General features: G+C 42.8%; 1 protein-coding gene across 5 annotated transcripts in view; it reads right to left on the reverse strand.

Annotated features, from left to right (window-relative positions):
• Window positions 1–25,044, reverse strand: part of atp2b4 (ATPase plasma membrane Ca2+ transporting 4) — a 92,533-nt gene that overhangs the window by 28,195 nt on the left and 39,294 nt on the right. For 3 of the 5 annotated variants that reach the window (XR_011189683.1, XM_015342719.2, XM_015342721.2), the window contains exons 3-14: window positions 19,710–19,907; window positions 18,947–19,204; window positions 18,488–18,613; window positions 18,215–18,340; window positions 16,169–16,204; window positions 10,636–10,797; window positions 8,869–9,083; window positions 6,930–7,172; window positions 5,921–6,165; window positions 4,067–4,301; window positions 2,380–2,559; window positions 1,031–1,118 (exon numbers count right to left, since the gene is read on the reverse strand). Coding sequence is in view for 4 of the 5 variants with exons in the window: in XM_015342719.2 (XP_015198205.1) it covers window positions 1,031–1,118; window positions 2,380–2,559; window positions 4,067–4,301; window positions 5,921–6,165; window positions 6,930–7,172; window positions 8,869–9,083; window positions 10,636–10,797; window positions 16,169–16,204; window positions 18,215–18,340; window positions 18,488–18,613; window positions 18,947–19,204; window positions 19,710–19,907 (2,112 nt within the window). In the remaining variant the exon portion in view is untranslated. The remainder of the gene's footprint in view (window positions 1–1,030; window positions 1,119–2,379; window positions 2,560–4,066; window positions 4,302–5,920; window positions 6,166–6,929; window positions 7,173–8,868; window positions 9,084–10,635; window positions 10,798–16,168; window positions 16,205–18,214; window positions 18,341–18,487; window positions 18,614–18,946; window positions 19,205–19,709; window positions 19,908–25,044) is intronic. The other 2 variants (XM_015342720.2, XM_069190368.1) reach the window with 1 other exon arrangement.

Consider the following 25,044-nt stretch of genomic DNA (forward strand, 5'->3'; position numbering starts at 1 on the left):
CGTAATTGAGATGCTATTGCACTGAAGGCTCCCTGGAGGAACACTTCAGTGGAGTGGATGTTCAGGGCCAAAACTCCAAGAGAGGAGCAAGATGAGTGCTGGAGACGAAGCCATCTGACTACCCTGCCCGCCCACAAAGAACACGTAACATTATCAACACACCTGTCCCCTGCCTGCTCCCTCTTCAGAGGATCTGACTGGAAGCTTAAAGAAAAGAACAAGCCCCCGGGGCTTTGAAGGAAGCCTGGCCCCTGTGGGCATGTGAGGACATTAGAGGCAGCTCATTTAAAAAGGACGAGGAAGAAAAAAGGTGCTAGAAACCCTGCAATGTGGAAGGTCATAAGCCACAGATCAGTTTAACGTGCTGCGTGAAACCTGGTCCCATGAGCTTAATCAAGAAACGAGAAAACCACAAATTAGCTTGTGCATCACTGGAAAATAAGGACAAGCCAGTCGGCTGTGCAGCCGTTTCCATCTCAATGGATGTGGGAATATTTTCACCTTAAAACATAAAATTAAATAATATAATTACTTCAGGTGGGTAGCTGCATCAGCATGCGTAGTCTGCAAAGGAACAAGTAATAGGTTTATTCCATGCTGAAAAGAGAAGAGAGAAAACGCAACGTTTCGGCTGTGAAGCCTTCTTCAGGTGTGAGGAAGAAGCTCATACCTGAAGAAGGCTTCACAGCCAGAACGTTGCGTTTTCTCTCTTCTCTTTTCAGCATGAAATAAACCTATTACTTGTTCCTAATACTAATTACATGGAGTTTTTACTCTGTCACAGATTCACTTTTAGATTAAAATGCTGCTAATAAAGTATTTTCTCATTTAAAGCAGCAGGCTTTGATGGTCCTCGTGTCAGAAAAATGATTGACCAAAACCAACATTTCCAAATGCAATTAATCCATTTAGATTCTTACTCCATTCACAAAAAATACTTTCAGGAATCAGGGCCTTCTTTTTGTCATTCTGCTGTGACTTAAGAGTTTTTTGTTTTACCAAACTGCTCTGCTGCAATACGAGGCCTTACCTTTCACCAGCGTGTGCTTGTCTGTCGGGGACGAGCGAGCCAACACGCGCAGCTTCGGCCAGACCTTGTCCAGGCGCTCCTGCTCGACCTAGAGAGGTGAAGACAAGGTGGATGGGTGTGTGTGTGTGTTGGGGGGAGAGGGGGAAGTCAAATGAACCCAGTGCTGGATTTGATCTACAATGATGGTATGCTCAAGGACAGCCCAACTCCCTCTTTCCAGCTTCTTTGTAACCCAGCTCCTTGTTGAAGGAGAGCTGGTACTTAGTTAAACCGCATGCACAATTTGAGCTTTTTTTAATGTGTAATGCTGAAGATTTCCCCAGGTTCGCATATTCTGGGTTCAGTATCAATCAGCCTACGTTGCTGAGGGTTACTGGCTGTATGTGTTGGGCTTTAGAATAAATCTGGCTCATGGGAGTAAGTCTAAAGTAGTCTATTTCATGTGCACTGAAGCGTGTGATGTACAAAGTACTTTGGGAAGGGGTTTCGTTCAGGTGATGTGCAGTCAGAAAAATACCTTAAAGCACTTTCTGGAGTGGTCTTGAAAGATCCTAAAGTACCTTAAAGATAGGATGAGCCTTCATCCACCTCTGAAGTACAGCAGTACATTATCCCTCAGACCAGGTGGAGAAGATGACAATTCTAAAGCAGGAAATGTGTGTAGGCTGGATTAGGGAAAGCCAGAAAAGGAATTTAGCTAGAACACTGAGGGACCTGGGACCTTTAATGATGACCAGAGGTCGGGATTTTAGTTTACTGACTCATTAAAAAAACAGCGCCTCCTACAGCAGTGCCCCCTTTTACCATACTGGGACATTGGTCTGTAAACTCTAATCCAGAGGGAAGAGTGCCACCTAGTGCTCCACCAACACTTACAGCAGTAACCTAGCTTTCATCGGGGTCAGGCATCCCCATATAGTCCAAGTCCAGGAACTAGCCCTGCTTATCTCCTGAGATTCGATAAGCCCATGAAGAGTGAAATCAATGCTCATGATAGGGGGTGTAAAGGGTAGGGGTGTAACCCCAGCGTCCTGGCCAAATTTCCCATTGGCCCTTACCAGCCATGGCCTCCTAATAATCCCCATCTATAAACTGGCTTCATCACTCTTTTCTCCTCCCCTTTGATAGCAGATGTGTGGTGAACATTCTGCCACACTATGGCTGCTGTCGCATCATCCAGGTGGTGTTGGAGGGGAGTCCCCATTAGCTGTAGAGCACTGAGTGGAGTGTCCAGAAAAGTGCTATATAAGTGTAAGTAATTATAAGATGATGATGATGATGATGATGATGTGGAAAGGGCTTGAGTGTGCTGCATGCTGAAGGTGTGAGGGTCACCCTGCCCTCCTCACCTCTCCTTTGTCGTTGCGGATCAGCTGGTTGAACTCTTTACCCTCCAGGCACAGGAAGTCCTCGTTAGGCTGCAGGATGCCGCACTTGGTGGCAATGGCACGCGCGGTGTTGATGTTGTCGCCTGTTACCATGCGGACTGTGATTCCTGCTCTCTGGCACTTGGTGATGGCCTCAGGCACCTGGCAGAAGAAAGGGTACAGGAGTCTGAAGCACTGCACCCGCTAAACTTTCATGACACCAGTTGTGTTTACGTCTAAATAAGGAAATGACATGCTCCAGATATTCACACTGTCTGCTTTCCAAGATATTGGCATATCTAGCTCATTAACAGCTTAAACTTAAGGTTAACATTTTGGATTCTTTTTAAAAGGGCCCCAAGACTCAAAATGCTCTTTGAGGGCCAGCAGGTTATTCATGAAGCCTGAAATTGTTCATTTTTGTTAACGATTACCAACCCTTTCACACATCTACTGTAGAAAAAACCTGCCTTATGAGCATATAGTAATAACTTAAAATTGACAAAAGATTTCTTTGCTTATTAGGATTACCCTGCTTATAATTGCAAACAAAGCATAAGAGTCAAATTAATAACACTGCTTAAAAGATTTGCATTATCCTTTCACTGCTTGTCACTTTTCACAGCCATCAGGTGCACAACCTATACATAGAAACACTCATTTTCATTACAAAGAAAACAAAAAGACTGGCTGTTCAATGTGAATGCTTCCAGTATATTTTAAGCAGGCACTTTAAAATGTTCCTGAAGATGTCCTTCCAGATACCCACTGAAAATAACTCATTTGCAAATGTATATATATAAAAAAGTTCAGGCTGTAAAAAAAGAATCTGCATTATCACTCCCGGGAAGCAACTCTAGGGGTGCAGCTCGCCCTCCAACCCCCCCGCTGTTTGGGTTATTTCAGATCTCAGCATGAGCTCTTCCCAGCCCTGTGCACAGCCAGCTGCAGCCCGGCGAGACACCCTGATCCACTGGGGAGCAGGAGGGAACTTGCAGCAGATTTCTGTGTAATTATCCGCATTCGGGTCCTGCTATGAATCACCCCCTACCACTCATTAAGCCCAATCAGATAATTTATTTATAATTAGAAACCTCCCAGCACACAGCAGACAGACAGAAGGAGACACATTTGCATACGACACTATCGACACCAGAGAACAAAATAATGACTTTTATAGACCACTAATGACTAAAGAGCACCTCATTTCGCATATTGTCACAATCCCACAAGGTCTGGGCTCCATGACCTGCACTTTCCTTCTTTAACTGATCTTGGCAGCTCCATACACGTGCTAACTGTGCAACAGATTGGCAACTAAACAATGTTTCCTCCTTGGCCCATGGCACAACAAAAGCCCCTTCTATCCAGTTATCAGTAAATTTAATCGACTTTTACTATACGTAGGCAGTGATGAGAGAATGGACTTAAAATTGATGCTGCATAAATGAAGCATACAAAAACTCAGATGCATTGATTTTAATTTCTTCTACTTCCATTGGGAAATATTTCACAAAACCACCAGAGACACAACGAGGCAACATTTCCAGCACTGCCTGAACTTTCAATATCCATGATGTATGCTCTCTCCCGGCTCGTTGCCACTCGCTTTGTCAGAGCATTTCTCAAAATCAGAACGCTCCCTCTGGGGCCAGAGGTCTGTATTTACCTCTGGTCGGACAGGATCCTCGATGCCCACGACGGCGATGCACGTCAGATCGGACAGGATCTCGTTCTCGTTGTCCCAGTCGGGCTCCGGCTCCGCGGGGAAATCCCGCATGGCCAGGCAGATGGTGCGCAGCCCATCGCAGGCCATGGGCTCGATCACCTTCCTCACCATCTCGTCGCGGTCTTTGGGCTTGAAAACCCGAGCCTCTCCATTCGCATCCAGGAGCTGCGAACATCTGCGCAGGGAAAACAAGCAGAAACGAAGTTGCTGGATACAACCACGGTCCCAAACTAAGGAGCAAAGGCATGTGGACTTGCCTGCCATCAAAACAGAGAAGCTAACATACAAATATGAGGAAACTTGACTATAAGAGGCTAATCATTTTGGGGTAATATTTAAGATTTGGTGCTGCTCATCTATCCTTATATATACAAAGATAGGATTAAATGGTGCAAAACCATTCCATTCCAGATCAGTATTAAGTGTTGGCAGATGTAATTTAATATATATTTCAAAATTTTAGCTTTCAGTTGAATAATTTTATAAAGCCTGTTCTCAAGTACAACAGAAGAATAAACTGTAGAGCAGATGGCAAGTACAAATCAATGCCATTATTTTGCTGCCCCAACAGATCATAGCTGCAGTACAATTCAAAGCAGTTTTCAAAAAAATGTAACGCAAAGCATCTTTCAGTAATTTGTCCGATTCTAATAATGATGAGATGGGACAGTGAATAAAAAGTGAGTATACACATATTTAACATTTGACTGTTTGCCATAAATTCCCCTGGCAGAAGAAATGACAGCCCCATGTCAAGTCTGTGAAAACCCTCCTCACTTGTGAGGAATGAGACGGGGAGGCAGCTGCAAGGATAAAGATGGGGAGGAGAGAGGGGTGACAGAAAGGGGGCTCAGAGGGAGAGTATTTGTGAGTAAAACAGCAGAAGTGCAAGATTACAAGCTCCTCCTGAGCTTCTGATTAACAACTCCATTAGGAGTTTCCAAGGTTAAGCTTAACGCAAGTAGAAACTGCAGAACCAGAACATAAGAACAGGGAAACCTATGGTAATCAGACATTTGAGAATGTAGAAGAGAATAAAATTAAAAAGGACCCTACCAGAAATTTTGTCCACACTTAAGTGTCCACAATATCTTAATATTTCCCCTCAGAATATTAAGAAAAATATCTATATATACACACAAAACACGCATCACACTGCCTAATTCCTATACAAGTACCATGTTCTTACAAGTGTTAAGATGTTGCTTGCTACATTAACAGTGTCTTTTTCAAATTGATCCCCTAACCTGAAGTGTTATCTACAAGCAGACAGACAACGCACTGTCTTCAGCACTCTGGTCTGTATCTTCCATCAGTTAGCATTATGACAGTTACACCAGGCTCTTAGATTTAAATTGCATCCAAAGAAAAGCTCCAAAACAGGTGAAGTAGCAAACCTAGGGCAGCTGTAGAAAGAGATAGAGGCTCCTGGCAACAAGCGTCTTATGATTATCACTGGCACATTTAGCCTCCATATTAGGTCTACGGGGAGTGATATACACAGCTGGCATAATGAGGAAAACATACATTTACATCCACAGACAATTCTTTTTTTTTTTAATGGTTCAAATTAGGGGAACTAAAGCCACCCCTTTTCCAGAACGTTGTCTCCGCCCCAAAACCAAACGCACAAACTGAGCAAGTATCTCAAATGTGATGACCTAGAAGCCCACATTCTGGCTATGTCATGCAAAGAGACCTCCTCATGTGAAAAATGAGGTGCAGGACTCATTAAGGGGTCTCAATATAGAGCAGCTGTCTGGAAGAATGGCGATCGAGAAGAGGAGCCCTTACTTGCGCAGGACGATCTCCGAGGCCCCCTTGCTGTACATGCGGTATCCAGACCCGTCGGGATTCTTCAGCACCGTGCTCATACTCTTGCGCACGGAGTTGAAGGTGTAGACCTTGTAGAGCTTCTCCTCCGGCACCTCGTCCCTCACCTGCTGGTAGTTTTTCTTCAGCTCCAGCACCAGGCCCAGGAGGGAGCACTCCGTCTTGTTCCCCACGTGGCGGGGTAGCCCCCCTTCCTTCTCTGGAGGCTGTGGGGAAGAAACGGTACATCCGCGATGGAACCGGATGGGTCCAGAGCCTTCAGGTTGCTGAGGTCACAGGAGGTTGATCTTGCTGCTTAACACTTGTTAAAAATTCTCAAAGGAGAACATCGCCCAGGCACCTGAGATTTTATCAAGGCAATTGGTAATGATGTTCAACATGGCTTATTTAACGTAAGTAAGAGGATTTAAAAAAAGGTGGAAGTGAACTGTTGAAGCATTAATGCTTAAGTTCCAACCTTGAATTGCTGTTTTGCTCATAACACTTAAATTAATCTGTCAGGCTTCACTAAAGTGATACTCTCAAAGAGCATAATGCAGTTATAATATTGCAGTTTTATAGCAGCAAGTACTGTAGCTACTGAGCCATTCTTTGTTGAGTTAGTCCATAAAAAGGTAATGAGAAAAAAACAGCTTAAAACTGCTCTTTTTATGGCATATATGCCATATATATATATATGTATGTATATGCCAAATATATTGGTTCTGGAGACCCAATATAATTTAATACTCAAGCAACTTGTAAAGATGTAGAACAGTTTACTATGGAAGCAGGCCATTATTGAAGTGATTTTGAAAGCCTTTAGACACAGGAAAATGGGCTTCAGGGAGCTGAGCTATAACCAATTTCTGGAACAAAAACCATGACTCAGTGGGACCAGGGTGGAAAGCCTGAAAGGTCCTTCGAGGAACTGAGAGAAGAGGGGGTTCTGAGAAGGAGAGGTGGCCGTGCATTAGTGCACACCACTCACCAAAATCTTGGAGGTGTAGGCCGAGTTGACAGCAATGCTGGTGACGATGAGCTCCAGTGTCTCAGGCCGCAGGGCATCTGGATCGGGAATCTGGCGGTAGTGTGTGTCGCCAAGATACGCCTGCACCACTGTCATACGGTTCATGGTCAGTGTGCCAGTCTTGTCCGAACAGATGGCCGTGGCATTGCCCATTGTCTCGCAGGCATCCAGGTGGCGCACCAGATTATTATCCTTCATCATTTTCTGGAATGCAAAAAGTACAAATTGAGCATTGTTCTGTATTATTGCCTTTCAGCATGGAATCTGTAAAACCTGTGTGTGTATATATATATGGTTTTAAACCAGGATGTGTATTCCTCAAATGTAGATTTGTATTGCTCAGTGCAGGCAGTGTATTGCTTAGACAAGCACCAAACATGTCACATCAGAAGACTAGCCTTTTTTCCAAGGGGAGTTTAAGATCCCTTTTACACTATCTCATGTAGTGTAAAAGTGCATTACAAAGGCAGTGGTTTCACACTAGCAAATAATCACATCGTGCCATACATAAAGCTCTGAAGCTCCACCAATGCAACTTTTCAGAACCTGGCTTGGGGCTGTGGGTGCAGTTATTGAATGATGTCATTACATTTGTTGTTGTCTTAAGGGTTTTGCAGATAATTATCAAGGAGAGCAGGATTCCAGCAAATGAAAAATAAACTGCAGCCATGGGCCAATGACAAAGTACAAGCACTTGTAACACTGTGGATAGATCCATCCATGCAGAACTGAAGTCAAGAAAGCGAAACAAAAAAAAAGGTGGTCAGCACGTAAAACACAAATATACAAAAAAAACTATCCACAAAACATTTTCCACTGTCTTGTATTACATCGCCAACATTCAACTTGCTCTTGAAGCTTGGTTTACCTTTCTAAAGTAAAAACAGCTCCAGTGATCCATGCTGCACCAAGCTGGCACAGACCCAGCCGGCTAGTAATAAGTATAAACAGCATCGAACGTCCTAGCAGAGTGGTGTCACTGTCACAGCTTCATCTTATGCTACGAGACCTGCTACAATTGTAATGCTCATTTTGGTTTTTAACATTTTCTCTAAAGTGACTTGCAAACACTAGGGGGCGTATTATTAATCAAAACAGTTGAAGTGTTTTACCATCTGTCTTAGGAAAGCGGCTTATTCCTGGAAAGAGTACAAACCACCTGTAGCCTATTCTAGAAGCACTCAGCACAAGGCAGGACGACTCCTTGGACAGGACTCCAGTTCACTGTCAGACGCACTCTTAAGAATAACACATAGTCCTCAATTTACCTAGGCAGCATATCTTTGGAGGGTAGGAGGAAGAGGAGCACTCAGAGGAACATGAAATGAACTAAGACAGAACACGCAAACGCCCAAGGCCTCAGTTCCAGCCGCCACCACCCCCTGCCCTTCTTATATTACTTAGATTCTCTAGGATACACAAGCAGTTCCGGTTTGGGATCAGAAACGCTACATCTTGAGGTAAAATGCACCTGAGGCAGGGATAAACACCAAACCAAGAAAAGTCTTCTCTTAGACACTATGAAAATAAAAACCTCAGTCACTGAGAACAAAAGAAGCGAACTCTGTCCGATAAAAGATGAGCTCACGGAGGAGGACAATTTAGCTCTTATTTATGCTTTACATAAACAGCTGTATGCAAAAGTTTTGGCACCCCTAGCCAAACGACATTTTGATGAATTTCTAAGGGAAAAGAAGTTAACAACCTCTGGAGCGAATAAACAAACTTGACATGTTCCTGCATATTTTGCTACAGACATTTAATAAAACCCTCAGGTCTCTCCTACACCCGCTGTATATTACAGGTAGTCTTTTAAACAGTTCGGAAAACACTTCTGAACTCCCAGCTCGGTCCTAGCCCACGCTGGCACCCCTGGCGGCCCCTTCGGCGGCGTATTTACCTTGACAGAGTACGCCAGCGAGATGGTGACAGCCAGAGGCAGCCCTTCGGGCACTGCCACCACCAGCACGGTCACGCCAATGATGAAGAACTTGACAAAGTACTGGATGTAGATGGGGGTACATTCCTTCAGCCAGGGGCGCCCCTGAACCCCAAAGGTGTCGATGACAAAGTAGAGGATGAGAATGACGACCGTCACCGCAGACATGATCAGACCTGAGCAGCAACAATTAAAGTAACAAGTCAAGTCTGGGCCTGGCTGCACAGATCTCTTTAAGCGTTACTCTACTTAAACATTAAATATGTCTCTTTCAAGGCTGAACTACTGCAATGCTCTTTTGGCCACAATCCCAGATATGATCAAAGGCAAATCTTTAGATGGCTCAAGGTTCTGCTGCTAGAGTTCTACGTTCTGAAACACACAAGCCTAAATCTGTATGATCTTCACTGGCTCCCTGAGCCCCAAAAAAACAATTATAAAAAATTCTGATAAAGTTCATAGAAGTGCAGGGTCTTGCTTCTAGTCATCTTTCACAATTCACACAGTGGCATTCTCCCAAATCAGCCCAGTGATGAGCCACCAAAAACAATGTGGGACTTAAGGGACTTGAACAGAGAAGACTGTGAGGGGGCTAAATACTGTACAAGCATTAAAAAACCTTCAAGGGCTTTGACAAAGTCAAGGCTGTGGATTTCTTCAGAATAAACAGTGAAAGATGAATCATAGGGCAAATGGAAACTGTGTGGAAGTGCATTTAAAATTGAACACGGGAGGCACTATTTTACCAAAAGAGCTGTGGGAGTACAGAACAAGCTTCCCAGCCATGTTGTTGAAGCCGATACTCTTGCGGCTTTCAAAACAACGGCTGGGCGAGATCCTTGGATTAATCAGATTATAACTACCAAACGGGCTAGATGGGCTGAATGTCCTTCTCTGGGCTGTAACTGTTTTGTATTCTTACATTTCAGTCTAAATGGTACGCTAAGCAGAAACGGCCCTTGTACTTTTTACAGGAACATCACCTTTCGACACCTGCCATTTTATACATTTGACCCCCCTCCCCCTCCGAAGAAGTGGAACTCCTTGCCATGACATATTACCAACCTGTTGACTTTGAGCAAAAAACAAAATTAGGTGTTTGTTAAATTCAGGCATTCAATTAAAATATTATTTGTATAGGAGACCCCTGATAATTTTAGGTTGATGGTGACTATCCCACTCTCTCCGTTCTTATCTGCTCAGCAGCTCATGGTCTGCTCAGCAAACACGTGAGCCGTGGGACACACAAAGGATTCCTATATTCACAACATAACACAAATTGATTAACTGCCTTGGCTTCAGTCGGCACATGGCTGACTGTACAGCATAATTCACATGTTCCACAGTTAGGATAGTTACATACTGTATAAAGTAGGACGTGAATCTGATACTTATTTAATATGTTTATGCTGGGCTATTTTAGATGCTTTTTCCTCTCCATGCTTTAATACCTGAATTATTTTATTCCAAGACACTCTTCTTTATTATTGAGTGCTCCAGTGTGGCAGATTTATTGCAGGTTAACTAAATACCAAAGGCTTTATTACAAGGGACCCACAAATGACAGGCCCTGAAACTTTCACTTTACAACTATTCATTTCTGAGCTTTAGGTTTGGTGTGTAGGTGTTGTAAGGCACTGGTGGAGCCCAGTGCTGTGGCATTCACTTTAGCTTACTGCCTTCGGGGAGGGCTTCCAGCCCATCGATGCCCTCTTGTTGACCCTTTACCTGCTTTGCCTATCTGCACAGCCAGCCTGGTGAGCTTGCCCTGCAGGACCGATTTCTCTTTCTTGGTCACGTTCACTTTCTTCACCTCCTTCTCTTCACTCTCCACACATTCCTCGCTCTTCAGGGGCTGGATCTCCAGGGCAACCCCGTCCTGGGTTTTCGCTGCGAGCAGGCACGGGGGGTGGCGGGAGGAGTCGCAGGAGACAGAGGTTGAGAGAGCAGAGAAGGAGAGGACGGTGGTGGGGGACAGGTGGAAAAAATGAAAGGGAAAGAAACCTCAGTGAATTCAGTCACAGCGGATGAAGGCGGGCATCAAGAGTGGCCGTAATCAGACCGGTTTCTTGAGCAGGCTGCTGCTGCAGTAATAGAGCCTGAGAACCTGCTTTTCCTTGGTGTAATCTCACCAAGGCACCATTCCTCCGTATTTTAATGGACTGCCGTAAATCCAGCTGGCTCAGTAGCTTGCATTTTATAGACCAGTATTACACGCATATAGATATTAACAGATTTCAGATTGTTTGTGAAATGATGTAGGCTGCAGATTAAAATATCCTTTCAAATACAACGCTTATTTGTCTGTAACTCAGAAAACCTGAACAGGCAAAAAAAACGAACAGCTCTCAACCACTGTGCCTTTGCAATGTTACTAGTACACTCCTGAAACCAATCAAATTCTATTTGCATTTATTTCAGCACAGGAGCTGGTAACCTCACATCTTAAAAAGGGTGAATTTTGACGCTACAGGTACAGTGCTTGGTCTTGCAAACAATTCTAAAAACAAAAACAAAGCCTCATCTCCAGAGACCCACCTTTTTAGCACTATATTATATTTATGTTAATAAGCAATGTGGGGGGGAGGGGGGCGGGGGACTTGGAGGAAAAGAAGTTTAGAATAGATGATAAAACTCTTCATCTTCCCTGAAGACAAACTTTCAGGTGTCTGATACAATGGGATAGGCTGTTTTATCCTCTTCTTCTAGCCCTCTCTCTGCAGAGAGATTTCATAGGATCAAAAGATGTTATTCGGGTGTAAACATAAAGCAAAGGCAACAACTCCTTTTTTGGTTTCAAAGTTAAATGCCATAGTTTCCATCAAGGACCTGACAAAATGCAGTTTCACTTTCAGCAGACTGAGTGGAGCAGCCTAAGCCCAGCAGCTCATTTTGTTTAGCCTGGCAGGGCTTTCTAAAAAGGAAGTGTGGAACTGTTTGATTATTAAAATGTCTTGCTTTTGTGGCTTTAGAAGTCCTTGTGTAAGCTTGAGTTCCATTATCACTGCTTTTTTTTGCATTTTCATATTAATCATCAGCTCACTGTGACCGGACTCTGATTCAGTCTCCCAGCAGGAAGATAGCAGCCAACTGCTCTTATATGTCCTTGTACCCTCAAAGAAGAGCAATTTTCCATTCTTCCCCAACAAGAGAAAGTTTCCCAAGGCTTTCGTTCAAACCATGAAATCTCTGCAATTTATTTGGTACCAGTAAAGGTTTTCCTGTTAAAAGCTGAAGTAGCTAAAATGAAGCAAGGAATGTCATAGACGTCCTTCCCTATTTCATCTCTTTTTATTTAGATCGGCATCTTCAATGCGCTTCTTAAAGAAAGAGTGAAACACCAGAACCCGGAGCAGTTTCTCACATCTTACAAAACTGTTTCTGAGTATGAATAAGAATAAATTACTTTGATAGTTAACACACAGGTTTCGCCAAGCTGCAGATCTTCTAGAAAAAAGTAAGGGAGAGGTAAGATATCTTTTGACTATATTCACCCAGGAAGAAATCATTTTGGGTCCCTTAGTTTAAGTATTCAATAAAATTCAAATACAGAAATCTGTACCACTGGCGTCAGTGTTGCTGAAGGAGGTTTAAGCAAAACCTACTCTTGAAATTCTTTGAAAGCCTTTCTTCTGTTTGCAGATAGCTGTGACCACGCTTTTAAAGCTAAAAGAGAAACGAACAGGAATTTTCCCTCAGAGCTCAGAGACAGCCCCCTATTTGAAGGTACCCTGTAAGGGGGCTCTGGTCTCTGTACCAAACTTGTCCACCGCAACACAGACCCGACTAAAAGGACAAGATGGACAGACAGTGACACACTGACGCACGCACGCACGGACGGACAGGAGGGGCGAGTGTGTCACAGGCTGAACGACAGAAGCAAAAGAAAAAAAGAGCTGAAACTGTCCAGAAGATAAAACAGCGCAAGAGCGTCAAACAGAGACGGGATACAAGACAGCATGGGGTCCTGAGCACATCCCTGGAAAGAGGCAACATGGTGGGTGGAACAAACAGTTCAAAAGCCCACAAAATCTGAAAGAGTGCAACTCTCAGTACCCGGTTTCTCCAGCAAGCTGGACCAACCCGTATCCACAGCTCAGCTGTTCCACTGCCTTTAGAGACATACAAAGTGCCAGGCAGTCGTCCTAACGTAGCTGAATGGAGTTGATTTTACATAAACTACTAGACAGTTTCAGAACACTTCGGGAACCCCTGTTTGTAGCCTAGACAGCTACCTTGCTGTCAGAATAAAAGTAGCCAACAATGTTAGTAGTACAGGTGCATATACCACTAACTTAAATTAAATGCTTTCAAATGGAAGTAAACTCCTCTTCTGAGCTTCAGAAGAGGAATAAGTCCGACAGAACCGTAAAAATGTATTAACATCTCAGAAACGCCCAGGCTACAGTGTGCAGCAAAATGGCCGAGATCTTTGCATGTTTTCTCTACGCTCTTCTGCCTGAGCCTTCATCATCGCTAATAAAAGATTGTGTCTTTGCAATAACCTGTTTGTGGTCAAGACAGAAAAATAAGAGCTATTTAATAAGGAAATTGTATCGCAAGTTGCAGGCCCTTGTGACACGGCATTCTTTCAGTATGCAAGCAGTCACAGCTGAGCCAATGCAGCAATGAGCAGGACAGATCTTTGAAGACAGAGTAAACTGAGGGAGGGCACAGGCTGAAGCAACTTGCACTCCTGCTGGCTCACGTACCATGTAAACGTCTACCGACATCCAGGGCTGGAATGAATATCTTGACCGTCACCAGCTAAAACTGGTGCTTAAGAATAACATTTGTATAAGATGCACAACACTAGTTTCAGTGTTGATCCTTGCAATGTTGTCTCCCTGGAGTGCCTTGAGATTCATGAATAGTGTTGGGCAAAACAATTGCAATACAAATTTTAATTTTTCAAATTAAGTCATAACAGACAATAATATGAATATTCAAATATAGAACTCAAATATTTTCTTTTTAAAATCCAGCGTTTTTTGTGGCATTAGACCATTTGGATTCCGGTACAGCTTTGATACTGTGAAACTGTGATACTATACTTCCTGTCACTGGATTAAATTGGTTTTAAAGTCCTAGTTACTCTGGGTGTTCACAGGATTCTGTGCTGTGAACTTTACTATTTAACATAATAAAAAGTCATAGACCAGATAGAAGACATCATTTAGTCCCATTTTAGAAACACCACAAGGGGATTTTTTGCCATCTACATAAAATTATCAAATAAAATTCCCTGCAGCATTATTTAATCAAGATTATACTGCTGTAACACCTTAGTTATTAGGGTGCCTACTAGGCTTCAGTATCTTCAAAATTCTGAAGCTACTGAGCGAACTACATCTGCTCTGTCACAACAGATAACTCCTGTCCTGTGTGAACTGCACTGGCTGCCTGTAAAAATCAAAGGGGGGATTAAGGCTCTCCTGCTCAAAGGTAAGGCATCACACGGTCCATCTCCAGGTAAAGCACTTACTGTATGAATACAGTCCAACACTAAATCCTAGGTCTGCCGTTCAGGTCTTCTTTTTGTAGCCAGATCAGGCTTCATACATCTGGAGGAGTCTCTTCTGAGCAGTTCTACAATACCTGATTGCAACTCACTGCCTACATTTATCACTGGCTCTGCGTTCAACTTAAAGATCTAGCTTTTTACTACAGATTTTAATATAGAATTATTTACTTGTGGTTTTACTCTGTCATTTTACTGTGAATTATTTTCCTTCATATTTATTTGAGTCTTCTAAAAACTGCTTACAAGAAACATAGTAATCTGTGGACTAAAAAGCTGATTTAATAAAGTAAACAGTTGTATGTTTCAACATTTACTAAATGTTTCAACATTTACTAAAATTAAAATTGAGACACAAATGTATTTCTAAATATACAATGTTCAAACGTATCGTGCCAAGTAAGTTGAAGTAAAAACTTTAACTCTTCAATGTTTTTCAATTTTCTAATATTTTAATAAAGCCTCAGAGTTTACTGAGGCTTCTGGAAGTCACCTTGATTGTTCCTGGTGGATGGAGGACGAATATACAGGAAAAACCCTTACAGTAAATCATCACGACGGAAACGTCATATTGGCAAAAAATCATTGATCTTAATTCCAGTGGCAGCTATTTAAAAATCTTATTTTTTGACTGCGGTAAGTAAGCTCACAGTTATTATCCCACCATAAAAGGGATATAAGAAAGCTGTGCTGACAGAGAATTGATTTGGGAGACTGACTCATATACAGTACAAGGGCAACAATTCGGAATCTGAGAAAACACTGGCATCATTAGGATACACTGTCCAGGACAACCAGTCAAGGTTGAAATCTTGAATCTGATGTCTGTGGCAGAGTTGCACCACAATGTGAAAAAAAAACATGAATTTGCCGAACTGCAACAAATTAATATCCAAGTCAAATGGGGTCACGTTTTTGGGTGAAACAAAAACTGAGTTTCTTGACAGTCTCACCAGCAGTATGATTAGCACAAAGGCGAAGCTCATGTTGACAAAAGAATATCATGGTTTTTCCTCCTTGTCCTAGCATTAGAACCGAGGGGAAGAGGTTCCTCAGCTAAAAAGGGTATTGCAGTCAAAAACCTCTGCTTGGGTATATGAATAATGAATTGCGATATATGATAGCACTGAATTAAAGTCAATTGTTTTATGACTTACAATTGCAACAAGATAACAAAAAGCCTGCATCAAATTAAATGACCCCATGATTAAGAAAGGATACTGTCACACACAGAAGCCACACGAGTCTGGAAGAGCTAAAGACAATCTGTGAGGAACGGCCAAATATTTCTCTGGAGACGTTTAAGAATGTATGTACCTAATCAAAACATGCTCTTGAGCTTATCATAGCTGAAGCAAGGCGCACAGGATACTGGCTGCCAGACTATGAATACATCTGAATTATAATTAGACAGGGGCACCACTTTGTTGTGGTTATTTTTCCTTCTATATAAATTATAGGCCAGTTTCCCCAACACCATCCGAGTCTGCCTAAATGCAATAGTTCACAAAAGAAATAAAACTCCATGAAACCAACAATTAAACCGGCCTCTGCAAAACAAATTCTTTCCAGGTAGGTGAGAGTTGCACCCTTTCGCAGGACAGCCAGGTGAAAACGTCCCAAGGCTTTGCAGAAAAAAGCGACAGCGTGACGAAACGGAGAGAAAGAAAGAGTGAGACTGAGACATGACTCCGAAACTGCTGCTGAATGGGGAGGGAGGGGATCGGGAAGGAGGGTTACCTTTGTTGCGATTTTCAGGGGCTCCTTGTTTTTTACCTGTTCAAACAGAGAAAGAGGGTGGAGCGCTGATCACATGACTTTCAAAAAAAATTAAAGGAAAAAATTCAAATAAGCCAACAAAACAAGGTTCACAAGGCACATGAAATACCAGATAGGGAGGTGCCATCGCCTGCGTGGGAAAAGCCTAGCCTTGCTCCTTAAACAGATAATACAATGTTTTGGACTCTGGTTGAAATATTTTGATGAAACACGGGATCTCCAAAAAGCCTATGTGCGTATCTACAATGAACTGAATGGTTTGGAAACATGGAGTCTTTCGAGGAAACATGCATGAGAAAATGACTCTATAATATAGAGCACATCTCAAACGGCTGATTGCAGCCCAGAAAAACAAGGATCTTATTTACCAGTGAGTTGTAAATTGAAGGTGTGGCTGCAGCCTTTCTTTAACTGGGTTTTCAAATTACAGCCCAAGCCTTTCTATCCCCCCAAATATCATTATTACCATTTATTTTTCCTAGCCTAATGATTACATCTATATAAAGCTCTCTGCTCCAGCACTATGGTTTGGCTCCATCTTTTCCTGTGGAAATGGCACTTACGAAAGCAAAGCAAAACAGAACAGAAATGGGTAAAGTGTGATTCAGAGTTACTCGCTACGTGGTGTTACTTTACGGTCAACTGGAACACAATCCCGCTGAACCACTGTTTAAGAAGCTGAGCCAGGTTAGGGGATGGTAGTGGTGTGTTGAACGGGAGGAGGGAAAGGGATGTTTACAAGCAAAGGCACATGACCTTATCTAAGAAGCGCAATTTTAATGACGGCTAAACTCATGATGTGCCTCAAGCAAAATGTTTGAATGTAGTCTTTTGGAAAAATGCTCTGACACTCTGAAGGAGAGACTGAAGCTACAGTGTAGGGGGACATTCTTTTCATGAAGTTGATAAACCTTTAAAACTTTACTGTTATTACCCTTTTTAAGCAACATTCTTGCTGCTTAATGGAATAGAGGTGCTTTAGTAAGGGAGATTTTTTTACAGTCCTATTTAATTGGAGAGATAGACCTTTAGGCACAGGAGAAGGTTATAATTCACTCACACCAAACATAGGCAATGAAATAAAAGATGTTCGAAAGACAATTAGAAATTAGATTTAGGTGTTATGAAAGCCTAGCATTCAGCCATATTAAAACAGGCTAGACTTTGGTGACCATGTATCCTAAACCTGTCATGCATTCGTCATTCATACATCAAATTTCAATTCCCACTACACAATAAGGGTGAAAAAACCATAAAATACATAAAACAAACATAAGTTTATATAGATCCCTACAATTGGTTAATGATTGTTCTGAGATTTAAGGTTTCATTGAAAATCATTACAGGTAGATTCATTCAAACCTTCACAAACTGAAAATAAAGCAATTCCTGCTTTTTCCTAACTTTCCCAGAATTGGCACTAAATCTAACCCTGTGCTCGAGCTTGAGAAGCTCACCAATTGCTTTACAGTGTATATCTTGTAGTGTGTACCGGGACTCTGTGTTGCATGTTATTTTTGTTCTTTTGCATGCTCTTATATACAGTATGTTTTAAGTATTGTCCAAAAGTTCTTGTTTATTCTCACAAAATCAGGACATAAAATCAAACTTCAAAGAACAGCAATATGTCATTCCACTCGGGGGACTGAGCCCTTTGGCGTTGTTTCTTCATAACATCTTGCAAAACGGACTAGGTGCAGCAGATCCAACACAGGCAATCATCCCATCCACATTACAAAGGCCAGGGTTGGGAGCAGGTGATCAAAACTAGCTGCCATGCACACATGCATGTTTTGCTTTGCCATTGGACCTTTTAATCAGCATGATATACAAAAGGTCCAGATGGGCAAAAACTGAAGTAATTTGGGGGACAAAATAGTGAAAAACCTTTGGGACTAGATTATGATGAATTGTTAGATCTATGAATGAATGAAAGAAAGATGAAAGAAAGACAGACCGATCGATTGATCCAGTCGAATTAGATTTGCTTCCATTATTTCTGCTTACCTTTCTTCACCTTCTTCTCCTCCTCCTCTCCACCTGCTCCCAGCAGGGTGAAAATGATTCCAGTTTGAGAATTCAAGCCCACCGCAGTGACCACCATGCGTCCTGAACCCTCCATCACATGAGTGCCTGCGAGTCGAAAACAGAGGCCAGCCATCCATGAGCCACGTGTAGCTTAATGACGGATATTACTAGGCAAAATACTAGGCAGTAAAGATGACAACAGCAAACAGAAAAAAGAATGACAGCTTTGATCTAAAAACCAGGCATTCGTACCAGACAGCAGCATGGGGTCTTTCTCCAGCGACTTCTTGACGTGGTCAGACTCCCCCGTCAGCGAGCTTTCGTCTATCTTCAGATCGTTACCTTGGATCAGGATGCCATCAGCAGGCAAAAGGTCCCCTGCAGGATGGCATAAAGCAGATTTTCTGTGACATCTCAGAAAACACAACCACCTTATAATTGTAATCTTAGCCTTGATAAGGCCCTCCTGTCCATTCTTCTATGTGCAATTAACACTAGACAAGTCGGGGCACATTTTAGATCTTAAAGACCAGCATTTTCTCTACATATAAAAGTACAATTTGCCTCGTAAAGTCTCAATAATCCTCAAGTCACCTGTATTTTAAGAACGAATGAGGTTGTGACGACATCTTCTAAAATCTGGTCTTTATATAGGAAGACCTGGACACAACGCACAAAGCCACCCAACAGCCTTGCAAACGTGATACACACCATATTTGATCTGGGCGATGTCTCCGACCACAATCTCGGCCACGGGAATCTGGATAACCTGACCCTTGCGGATGACGGTGAACTTCTGCTCTTGCTCGATGCGGCTCTGAAGCCCTCGGAATTGCTTCTCCTTGCTCCAGTCGTTGAACGCCGTCACCAGGACAACGATGATGACAGAGAACAAGATGGCCGCACCCTCAATCCACCCGGCTTGGGCCTCACCTTCATCTTCCGCCCCTCCTGCCACCTGGCCACACACTGCCGACAGCACAGCACAAGACCCCTTAAGCACACCACAGGTGGAACAGTCCCACAAGACACTCCATGTGGTAAAAGATTTCCCCACGTTTCATCTGAATAACAAAATGCAGGCAAAACATGCTATGAAGGTATTCCTTTTCACTTCCTAAACAGAGCCAACGTAGGGAATGGCTAAATTATACAATGGTAAGAATATCTGCATCTTCTGCAGGTCTGAGCCAAGAGACTCAGACATGACTTAACTATTGAGTCACAGACACATATTGGGAAAGGTTATCCTAGAGTACCCCATTTCTTCAATCTTTTAATGTAGACCATTTTTTTAAGTGACTAAAATCAATTTAATTGGCTCAAATAAGTCATCAGAAATGTTTTTCAGAAGACCTGGGCTTGCCAGGAAAAGGTTTGGAGATGTCAGATGCACGCCAGGTGGTTGGGATTTTGGGCGAAATCTTGCAAGTAAGACCAAGATGCACCTTCAACCATCTCGCCAGACACTTACGTTCACTGTCGCCCCCTGGGGGGTGGTAGAAGGACAGTCCAAGCGAGATAATGGCAGCCACTTCCAGGATGATGAGAGTCACATCCTGCAGAGCCTCCCACACTAACTGCAAGAAGGTCTTGGCTTTCTTCGGGGGAATGAAGTTCTTCCCAAATGCCTGGTGCCGTTTCTCCAGGTCCACGGGATTACCCGAGAGGCCTTGGGGACACAAAAGAACATATACTGTAAGCAACCCATAAGATTGAGAGGCGTGGTTTTCATTTACCTCCTGGTAGGAATGTAAAGAAATTACCATTCAAGTTTCTTCTCTACAGCCAGAGTCAAGGCATGCAAAAGGAACAACAAGAACTAAAACAAAGCAGCTCAGAATTTAAAAATTCTCAATTTGGGAGAGTTCAATCCCAGTCCTCAGGGACTGTGCACCACTGTCTAGCAGGGCTTGTACAACTCTCTAAGTCTCCTGCTTCTCAATTATAAGGAAAGGCTTCAATGTGTCCAATTAAGCAATTAATGAATTAATGTGGGCAATTAAGGGGTCAGGTGAAAAGAAAAAACAAAAACCCTCAGGACGGGAGTTGTGCTGTCTCTTTTTAGATAGACTCTATGAGATATACTGTCTAATTCAGGAAGTCAAATTCTGCACTGCTCCAACCATGTTATCAATTGCATTATCTAACCATTAGATAATTTATCTAATTACATAATCTTAACAGTTCAAACCAGACTCCAATGTGATTGATATGAAACTGTACAGTACCTTTAACAAATACACTTGTCTTGTGTAGTCAAGACCCTCCAGGAACTGAGTCTGAGACACTTGATTAAATGTTTTTTCAGAATCAAATGGAAAAGCAAATAGTTAAGGAAATCGCCAAGCACACCCTTACTCTAAACCACACATCTCTATGCTCTAGATGAAAAAAGCGCCAGGAGGAATCGCTAACATCTGAAAAAAGACTTCAGTTCAGGCACTTAAATGAAGGTCAACCTTCAGGCAGCAGGTGGTTACAGCATCTGTTGTGCATTAGCTTGTGGGACACCGATGTCCTCAACTGATTTTGTCTCAATCGTGACATACAGTACTAAACACAGTGCATAGATTCTCATGCATTGTGCATAGGAACAGCAATAATTGTTGGAATGCCTTTAACTATCATGGAATCTAAAATGTGCAACACGTCTTTTGATGGAAACAGCCACACATTTCAGACTAGTTCATGCTAGCTAATATCGGTCAGTAATCCATATGACACCATGTGTCCTTAGGCCTAAAATTCAAATATTTTTCCACTTCTAAATTTTCCCAAGCAAGATTTTCTTCTGATTTTCATTTTAAAGAAATGTTTGAGGGAGAAAATACAGGAATATCCACAGACAAATGCTGAAGGATACCTTTATCTGGGCAGCCAGCATAGAGGCATATGAATAAACATTTTAGCACAGCCACTATTAATATCCTGAACAGGAAGAGCACAACAATGGTGACTTGCCTCTTCAACCAGGAGAACATGTAGGAGGGGGAAAACAAAGCAAAAAGTGAATCGAACTTTGTGTTTAATAATTCATTTTTTTTTGCCCAGAGTAATGTCGTGCATGAAAGCAAGGCAGGCACAGCAGTATCCTCTGCAGAGACAGGCTGGGAAGGCTGTTCTGCAAACAGGCCCACACTGTTATGCCCGCCTGCAGCAGAGTAAGGTTTCTGCATGATACACTGTCACATGTGAGGGGTGAGGGGGTGGGACAACTCAAGGAGATGGCTGCCTTTATCAAGTGCTACTGCCTCCCCACGTCCCCTTCCTTCCTCGTCTCCGCTTGTCAAGTTGTTTTATTTTTCTCAGCTGAAAGTACTGCTGTTATTCCGGGAAGCTGTTTCGCACGCACCACTGTCTAATAAAGCAAACAGCAGGCTCTTGTGGAAAAGGGCCAGGTCTCATTACTGAAAGGAGGGACTGGCAGGGCAGCGCCACTGACCAGACCCGTTGATAGGGGATCAGAGAGATCAGTCCTTTCAGCCAGGTGGACCAAGGATCAAGCCCATTAGCTCTATATAAAGAACTTTAATATTTTAATTTAACAAGATAAAATTTGTAAATAAAAAAACATTAGATCCAGGAGATGTCTTAGCTTATACTGAAGTAGTTTAATGATAATGAGAAGGATAAGTAAAATGGATTAAAATAGTGCCATTAATTAAAGCATTACTTTCTTAGTTAATAAATATTGTATTTTGTATAAAACAGCCTCAACTACGGTTTACACTAGAATCTCCCTACATGCCTCCAAAACAGGTGCACAATGTTGAAAGTAGGTTTAAAAGTGATTACCAACCAGAAGAAATAGTTAGTGGGACTATTGCAGGATGTACAGTAGCATCTGCAGACCACTGTGTCATTCCCAAATCATGTATACAGATGAGAGTGTTTCACAATAACATACCGGAACAAACAGGTCGGAAATAAAGGAAAAAAGACATAAGGATCTGCAGGGGTACCTAGAGCAAAGGGACAATCATGTATGGCAGTCACCAGAGGAACAGCTGTTTCTCAGTGGTACAGTTTGGACACAGCTGGAAACTTGGACGAAATAAAATGATTCATGCAGGCTCCAGTTTCCTCCTCTCTACAAGTGACAATGCTGGTTGGTTAACTGACAGCCCTGAATGGTCTCTGTGCGAGTGTACACATGCCCTGCAATGGACTGACATCCCCCTTCCAGAAGACAGTCCTGCTTTACACTGTGCTTCCAGGACAGAGCCTGGGTAGCCAACACTGGTGAGTGGGTGGATAGAAGATGTACACATGCTGTGACCAGGCTGGGCATGTGAAGGAACATGCAAGAGATAGCACACTACAAACTCTGCAGAACAGAACACTGCCAGCACCTATGCTAGTTCTCAAGATCCCAGTATAGAATTCTGAAAATTCCACTTGGCCCTAACAACTGATTCGACAACGTAGATTCAAATACGGCATATTTTGTCAGACTTCTGACTAAGGTGGACAAAGAAATGCCCTCCCCCCCTTTGATTGCTCGCTTATAATGCTGGGCAGGACTAGATGGCACTTCAAACAGTGATCAGATAGGGAGGAGTAGTTTGCTGCCCCTGCTTTCTGCACATTTGCGACTCTAGTCACCCACCGTTGTCCATCTATAGAGAGACAGCCCCATTTCCAAGTGAAACTTGGGCATGCATGCGATTACAGGGATGGGAAAAACTGTTCAGTTCCACCTGCATGCTTTCCTCAATTCCATTTCTAAAAATAATGAAATATTCAGGGCTTGCACAGTACTTCCCAACAAGCTTCTCAGATACCAGCTCTGCTTCGAGAACAAAAGGGACAAGCAAGTCAAAATGCATTTTTTTTTTATGGTGGCATTCATCCGCTTTCCCTGCAGCGCTTATTTGACGTTAATGGCCTGTTGCAGTGCTTCAGGCTCGGAGACTAAATGATTTGTGAAGCTGAGATACTTTAAGGAGACTGAAGAATCAAAAGCACGAGGACTATGAGAACCAGGACTGAGAGAAAACAACAATAAAGGCCTTTCACGAGAAATCAAGGCTCACAGCTTGTGGGATATTTGTGAAGACGACTGACAGTCACGATGCAGCACTTAGCCACACATTTGTTGCAAAGCTAATATTTAACAAATAGGTCTGCTCAACCTGCACTTCAGATGGGCATACCTGGCTGATTGATTGTATTTGCCCGACTACAATTTAGCATCATCTTTCACCATTTAACAGAGAGAAGCACTGACAAGACACTGGACGTTGAGCTGTTGATCAGAGCCTTGTGGTGAGCCTCTCATGTGGAGAAAATAGTCCTTGCTCACACCTTTGGAGGAGTTAGAGTTAATCTACAAATGGCCCCTAGATGCTGGCACTTGGCAGCTGCTGGCAGGATGATTTTAAATCTGCTTCAATCCTATTTAACAAACTGTGCAGTCCGAGTTAATTGTGATATTAAAAGCACAGGCCCCCTTTTTTGCCGTCTCGCATCTACGTACACATACATACAATTACTCTACTCTAACCTAACAAACGCGAAGCCGAGAACAGATTGTTTCAGCGTTCAGTTCTCCAGCAGGGAGAGAGCCCGCACTGGAGTGTTGAGACACTGCTTCAGTGCTAATGTTCAGGGTGACAGTGTGGGATGACTCGAGATCAGAGGCTTTAAAAGGCACATTATTACACTGACAGCAGCGGAGGGCTGAGAATAAACTATTTCAAAGATCATTAATGAGGTTTCGGCGCTGGGAAGAGAGCCAAAAACAACAGGCTGAAGTTCCTAATAGTATACTATGCTCTATGAACCATTTTGGGGGAAAAAAAAGCTCTCAGCAAATCCTTTTTCATATTAAATTCCCTAATTAAAAATACAGAGTAGCACATCACTACAACATGGGAGAACCTGTTGCGATTTGTTTTTACGTGGTTTCCCTATTAAACGAGGAGACAGTAGCTTGAAGCTAGAGCTAGAAGCTTGAAACAACTGAGAGCTACCTTAAAAAAATCAAATTACACAGACTCCAGCAGGGGAGGGTGAGAGAAAACATGGTTCCACCTTAAAAGGACACACCCACGAGCTGGAGGAGTCACCTTTCCCAGCATGCTCTTTTTTCTTTCCAAACCACCACAGAGGTCTTATGGGTCCTGAACATATGGGCAGCATAAGCACAGACCCTGCTGGAGATATGCCAAGGCTCTAATTCCCTCGGTCAGCTCGTCAGCCAGCCTCACATCACTGAACTGAAACCATGCGACAGCAACTCTTTCCAAGTCTCTACCCACCTCCTGCCACCTCCACCCAAACACACTGTCTACGACAATACAAACACAGGGCACAATGCACACATGTTTGTGTATCATTATTTGCGAGAACTTCCAGCCGGCTTGTTCTATTTTATTCCAAACTTCACACGGGGTGAAATTAGAACTCTAGTACACAGGTTTGCCACTTTCATTTTTTTAGAGGACACCATTTGGATAAAAAAAAAAACAGTGCAACTTGTGAGGAAAAGCTCAGCACCCATTTCTCAGGAGCTCCTATCCGTCGGAGGACGTTCTTGGATTCAGGGCAAACAAATATAGAAATACCTGTGCACACACAGGCAAACACACCCCCTGGCTCTTGCACTCATATGTGATCCATTAAGAAGTTATGCAAGAATGTACATGAACACTGAATTCCATGCTTTGCATGATTGTACTGAACAGAAAACCGCAGGAGGCACCGGGATCTTTCAAACAGGGAGATATCTAACTGGTGTTTTACAACGCAAGGAGAAAGTGGACTTCAAGCAATGAAGTAAAAAAATCCACCTGTTCACCTAT

This window comes from Lepisosteus oculatus, chromosome 5, assembly GCF_040954835.1.
Source record: "Lepisosteus oculatus isolate fLepOcu1 chromosome 5, fLepOcu1.hap2, whole genome shotgun sequence".
Lineage (NCBI taxonomy): Eukaryota > Metazoa > Chordata > Actinopteri > Semionotiformes > Lepisosteidae > Lepisosteus > Lepisosteus oculatus.